The 6,421-nt window shown below is 41.9% G+C and overlaps 1 protein-coding gene across 1 annotated transcript in view; it reads right to left on the reverse strand.

Moving 5' to 3' along the window:
• Positions 1-1,801, reverse strand: part of grip1 (glutamate receptor interacting protein 1) — a 56,375-nt gene extending 54,574 nt beyond the window's left edge. The window contains exon 1 of the mRNA XM_069670962.1: positions 1,430-1,801. Coding sequence (XP_069527063.1) covers positions 1,430-1,484 — 55 coding nt within the window. The 5' untranslated portion in view covers positions 1,485-1,801. The remainder of the gene's footprint in view (positions 1-1,429) is intronic.
• Between the last annotated feature and the right edge of the window lie 4,620 nt (positions 1,802-6,421).

Genomic DNA, 6,421 nt, shown 5'->3' on the forward strand with positions numbered 1-6,421 from the left:
AATCTGAAACACAACAGTACATTTCGTCAAATGTTTCACCCGATTAATTTGGATAAAAACATCTAATTTATGGGATTTAACGTAATGTAATGTTCACTCAGCTTTTATTTAAGTAAAAGGAGCAAATTGGGAAAATAATCTTTTGCAGGTAAAAGCCCTTCTTTCAAAATAAAAGTGCATAAGTATTAGCATTAAAAATACCCTACACATTAATGTATATTGTATCACTGGATTTTAACTGTTGATTCATTCTGTTTAACGTTGCAGCTGGTACTTTATGTAGGCTACCGTGGGTTAGCTTAATCTATAGAAATAACAATCTTAATTTGTGAATTGATCATATTTTGTATTAATAAACACCATCTGAAATGAAGTGCAGTTAAAAGTTCATTATTAGCCTCCTAAGTGTAGTGGAGTGGAAGTATAAAGAAGTATCAAATAGAAATACTCAAGTACAAGTACCTTAAAATTGTAGTTATGTACAGTAGTACTGATATATCTCCATAATATACAACAATGTTATAGGTTATATTAAAGTACTACATCACAAAATATTAACTACACAGAATACCAGACCAGATTAACATACTACAGCAGCACAGCACACAGTACCGTGTTAAATCATTGGAGGGGTGTTATGGCAACATTAAGGGGGGGCTGCTATGTGCTGCCAGGAAACGTTACAGTCACCGATTTTAACGGCCGTTAACGGGCAGGAACCGTGCCAGCAGCGCACAGGTCTGTATGTGGAGCATTAACAGCTCACCTGTCAATATTTAGACAAACCGTAAGTGGGTTTATTTCCCCACACCTGACCTGACAGCGGCACACAAACTGAAGGGTCACAGATTTTACTGTAACACCGTTTAACACCGGGGCAGCTACCGCCCGCAGCCCGGTGAAGGTGGTCGTTACACACACACACTTACACACACAAGGGCAGACCCTCGTTTGACCAGCAACAACCGTTCCTCCTCGCCCCGTTTAACCGTTTGGTTAGCCTGTTAGCAGTCCTGCTAACCGATAATTGCTCTTTATGATTAACACATTCGCACACACAAGTAAGTAGCCTATAACGTGAAATCACCGTAACGTCACTGTAACCTCACCCGTTGCGTCAGATTAGCACGAGACAACACACACACACACACGCGCGCACATTCGCACGGTATCAGTTACCAACTTTCACTAATTTCAAGACAGTCACCGTCTGCGCGAGCTCCACCGGCGGCGCCGAGCCACGCTGCACAGAGATTGCACCGGCGATAATTAGTACACGCGCTCACACGCGCACACACATACACATAACTGCACACTCACACACAGGTATGCACTGAAACACACACACACACACACACACACACACACACATTGAGACACACTCGCCGGTCGGTGTAAACCTGAGCGGATCGGTCTGGTCCGGTCTTACCTCCCTCCTGGTCCGGTTGGAGACAGGCCGGGATGTTTTTCTTCCAGCCGGGCATGATGCACCTCAGGGCGGATAGGGAGTCCAGGGCGGCCCGCTAACAGACACACACCACCAGCAACGGGAGGAGCAGCAGCAGCGACAGCAACATGGCTAGTTAGCTTTAGCTTAAGCTGCTACACTACATAGGGATCCACCTCCCCCTGCACTCGGAGCCTACCTCACTCTACCTCTCTCTCTCTTTTTCAACCTCATACAGGCACGCGAGCCTCTCTCTCTCTCTCTTCCCCCCTCTCGCCCTCTCTCTCTCTTGCCTTTTCTTCTCTTTGTCTATGTCGCTCTACCCCCTCCCCTTTCTGTAACTCTACCCCTCGAGCCTCGTTGTGGTCTCTGGAGGAGTGGGAGAGAGCAAGGTAGAGTAGTGGGCAAGCAGAGAGAGAGGGAGGGAGAGAGAGAGAGAGAGAAGGGGTGACGTGATGACCGTGAAGGAGCTCGCGAGGCGAACGGGGTACCAGTCGACCGTTATAACCCAAACCCCCACGATCTTCATTAATCTACCAAATCTGCTGCTTTGTTTCACCACAAATGCCAAAATTGCCTTTAAACATCGTTCATTTTCGCAGCCATTTAACTGATTTGCCCGGCAAGCACGCGCAAGCAGTGAGCACGCGCCTCCCGCCTTCATTCATTCATGGCAGAAGGAGAGAGAGAGAGGGAGGGTGGTAAAGTGTACAGAGAGCAATCTTCTGGGATCAATAAAACTCCCCCGGCTTCCTAGCAGCGTGTACAAGACAGAGATGTATGGATGAATCATATGAAAGTGTTTAAACGAACACGCCGAGAGAGGAAAATCAAGTACAAACTTTAGATGTAGCTGTAATCAGAGCCTTTACCGTCATATCCAGGCTGCATCCCACAAGCTAATATTCCAGAAAAAACTGTCTGGATGACAAATCCTATTAAGTCTGTTGCACCATAAAAACATTTTACGTGCTTCCTAATGCTGGGTTTGTGACATATTCTTCTTGACATTATTTTCAACACATGAAAACATCCTTATCATAATAGCCTAGATTATCTATAAAAACGCTAACAATAACATGGAAAAACAAACAAATGCAGATTAAATGTCCCACAGCTATTGTCTTAATAACTCCAGCTCTAACACTAACAGACTAAAAAAGTCAAATGTATGAATACAAACTAGATTAAACTAATTAAACACATTAAAAATACTGTATTTCAAATTCTGTTAATTAACAATCTGCTGTTTGTTTTGTTACAGCCACTAGCCGGCAGACACATTAACCTGGATACCACACACACACAAAGTTATCTGAAGTCTAGTTCCTGTCACGACTCGCCCCTGAGGAATTCACCCCCCAACTCCACCTGGCTCTGGATTAAAGGGGAATTCTGCCAATTTTCAGCCTTTCATTCTTCAAGCCAAAGTGGAGAACAAAGCAGTGAAGGCGAAGCCACACTGACATTACAGAATAAGTGTACACCATAGCTATATGACTGTTAGCAAGTAGCAGGAACATTTTCTTCTAGGCGTGTTAGGCTGGTTTGAGCTCTGACCTTGGACTTTTTTGCTAGTAGTTGCAAGACGAAGCTGTATGGAGCTGCAGTGAAAAATACAAAGGCAAAAAATAAAACAAAGCATTAAATTGTGTTAATCTTCCCTCACGATAACTGCAAACGTTAGCATGTTTTGCTAACTAGCTTACTACCTTTGGTAGTAACTCAGCCTTACTTCCAAATCCCTAACGTTTAGTTTATGGTGTTACAGTTTACATGAAACAACTATGATTTTCACAATTAATCCATCCACTGAGTATTACCTCCCAACAGTTTGGAAGCTGGTTTTAGCTATTCTAAATTGTAAGCTAATGATAGCAGCGCTGTCCTGCTCTTTATTGTAGCCTATTTTGACCCCAGAAAGATTAACATTGTCTAATATACAGAAAATGCAACTTCATTAGCTAAGCACTATTGTCAGTTTGAAGCTAATAGAAGTTAGCTAATGGTCTCTTTTTACTTGTTTTCTTACTTGTCGGGCTAACTAGCTCTTTGCTTCACTACCGTAACATACTGTTTCAGTTAGCTTTACCCTCAGTTTGAAGCACGATATCATGTAGCCCACGTGACAAAGTCATTATTATAGAACTAATTTACAACATTCAAGTTTTAAAACAAGTCAGCTAGAGTCAGTTGTTTCCAGCTTTAGCTTTATAAATTAGCTAGCTAACTAACTGTTGGATCTGCTAGCAACAGTTGATATTTCAGATGATAAAAATAACTCTTGCGAGCTGGAGAAATGCTGCTGCTTCTCTGTCTGAATGGAAGGACCCATATTTAACTTTAATGTGGTACCTTTATCAATCTAAACTGCATGAGATGAATGAGAACTGACCAATAAACAGTGAGTTAGCTTCGAAAAACTTTTAATTTATCAATGGCAAAATGATTACATGTTTCAGAATATAAATATGCAAGAGGCAATTTAATGAGAGATTTTGCTTATTTTTATTTTTCCATTCACCGTCTAAGATGTAAAGTTTATACTTAAAGTAGATTAAGCCCCTGGTTTTTGTACAATGGACTGGAGCTGATGGTTTGACAGTTGTAATGAAAAGAACAACAAACAGGATACAAACCAGTGCTTCTTAAACACCCAAATTAATTATCTGACGACAACAGCGATTGTCTGACAGCCGTCAACGTGACGGGCAGCCATCTTTCATCCCCACGGAGCTGTGCAGGAGGGAGTGGAGGAAAAGGAGCAGTGAAGCGGAAGAATGAGTCTCTGCAGGCTACAAGACAAAAAGCAGAGACTGACCTCAATATGGGAAGAGAAAGACAGAGACAAATACAGTTAGAGATGAATCCCTGCAGCCATTTAGAGAAAATGAAACAGTTTATCATTGTCAATAATAATCAAACTTTCATCAAGTTGTCATTCAACCTTTTTAAGTCTTGGTAATTGGAAGGTAATCTCATACAAAAGACATTCAAGTAAACGTCTACTTAAAAGTTTACTCTTCATGTTGGAAATAAAAGTTGACAAATCTCATCACGATGTCCAAGAATCAGTGAAAAAAAGTAATTGACAGATCACCATGTTACAAATTCACAGCACAACCTTGTAACCGACAAAAAAAGGACTTTGAGCTACATGCTAATATTAGAATGCTAGTTAGCTAAAAAAAAGAAGTTTTTTTCTGAAAAATAACAAATGTAGACGATGATGGTGGGACGGGAGGGATGTCAGACGATTCATCCTCTTGGGCCCATGAATGCCTGCTCATGGCTATCAATTAAACGTTTGTTGAGATATTTCTATCCGAACCAAAAGTGGTTGATCTACCAACAAACCAAAGAGTTTCAAAATACTTTAGTAAAATCTGGAAGCTGGAAATGAACGAGTCGTGACTTGTTTGTCCACTTGGACTCTTTGTGAACTCTAATCAATACTCTCAGAGCGAGCAGAGCTGCAGCTCCGCCTGAGCCCTACTTTTCTTCTCCTCTCTGCCTTTTTGTGCTGCTATAATCACACACTCCATGCTAACATCCATTCAGCTCAGTTTAACCTTTATCTACAGCAGCTTATGAAATATACTCACGTGGCCAAAAGTGAGTGGACACCTGGGCTTTAAATCCATATGTGAAAGTGTTTAATGTGCAAATCTACCAACTCCATCATCTGCAACATTTTCTTCTCCTTTTTCCTGATTGCATCACTTTCACCAGCAGCAGCATCATCAGTGGCTTAGATCTTTATTCATCACACCTTCATCATATTCATTTCATCATCCTCATCTTCATCACAATCATAATCAGGATCATTTCCTGCGAGACATCTGAAAAAGACTGAGCGAGTGTGTGCGCGATGCAGCTGCAGCCTCATTTCATAGATTACTGTCAAATGCTGTCAATGCATTAACACACTAACACACACACACACACACACACACACACACACACACAGAAACACACACACACACACACACACACACACACACACACACACACAGAAACACGCATAGAAGAATCACAGCGTGCATATGTCAGTGGCTGCATTATGTGTCGACAGAGAGAGAGCGCCTGGGGGTTTGTAAACATCCCACTCAACTGATCTGTGACTCATCTAACACACACACAAGCACACGCACGCACACACACACACACACACACACACTGAATGCATTCAATGGGCATGAATAAACAACAACAGCATCCTGAATATCCTGAATCTCTCTGCTGCATGTATGAAATTGTGTGTGTGTGTTTAAGCGTCCCTGCGTGTGCGTCCCTGTGTGTGTGTGTGTGTGTTTGTGCTTGTGTGTGGGTGATTCATTATTAAGCAGAGGATAATGTGCTCAATATAGCGCTAAACACACACACGCACACACACAGAAGTAGAGCTCAGTATTTGTGTTTGATTCCCTCTCTTTGATTGAAACAGGAAGTGGCTCTCTCTCTCGCGTCTGAATGGAGACACCTGCAGCAGGTGATGCAGCGACAACTCAAACCAAGAGGGAGTGATTAAAATCAGGTCGGCTTTATGTCAGCTGCTTATCCAAAGTGTTTTAGGGAGCGGGGAAGAGCAGAAAAAGCTCCAGACTTGCCCTGTATTGGAGCTTAGATGCAGTTTAAAGTCTTTAAAGTTGCTTCCAAATGTCATTTATACAGACTGATTATAAAATGGAAAGAGGAAGGGAGAACTTAGTTTAGGTTTCTGCAGTAGTGAAATGTTACTTAAAGCTTATTTCCACTGCATGGGACAGCTCTCCTGGACTCTATTTGCGTGGAACCGCTCCTTATTTGGTTCTGCTTGGTACTTATTTTAGGTATCCTCTCCAACGAAGTGTCAAGCGAGCTGAGCCGATAACTTAATGTGGAGTTAAAACACTGCAGAACTTCCCCCAGCAAAGGAGGTGTTTTTTGGTATTTCTTAAAATGCAGTTTAATAAATTTATCCTTCATATACAA

The sequence above is a fragment of the Semicossyphus pulcher genome, unplaced genomic scaffold (genome assembly GCF_022749685.1).
Source record: "Semicossyphus pulcher isolate SPU_LCO1_2020_fin unplaced genomic scaffold, fSemPul1.0.p SCAF_20, whole genome shotgun sequence".
Lineage (NCBI taxonomy): Eukaryota > Metazoa > Chordata > Actinopteri > Labriformes > Labridae > Semicossyphus > Semicossyphus pulcher.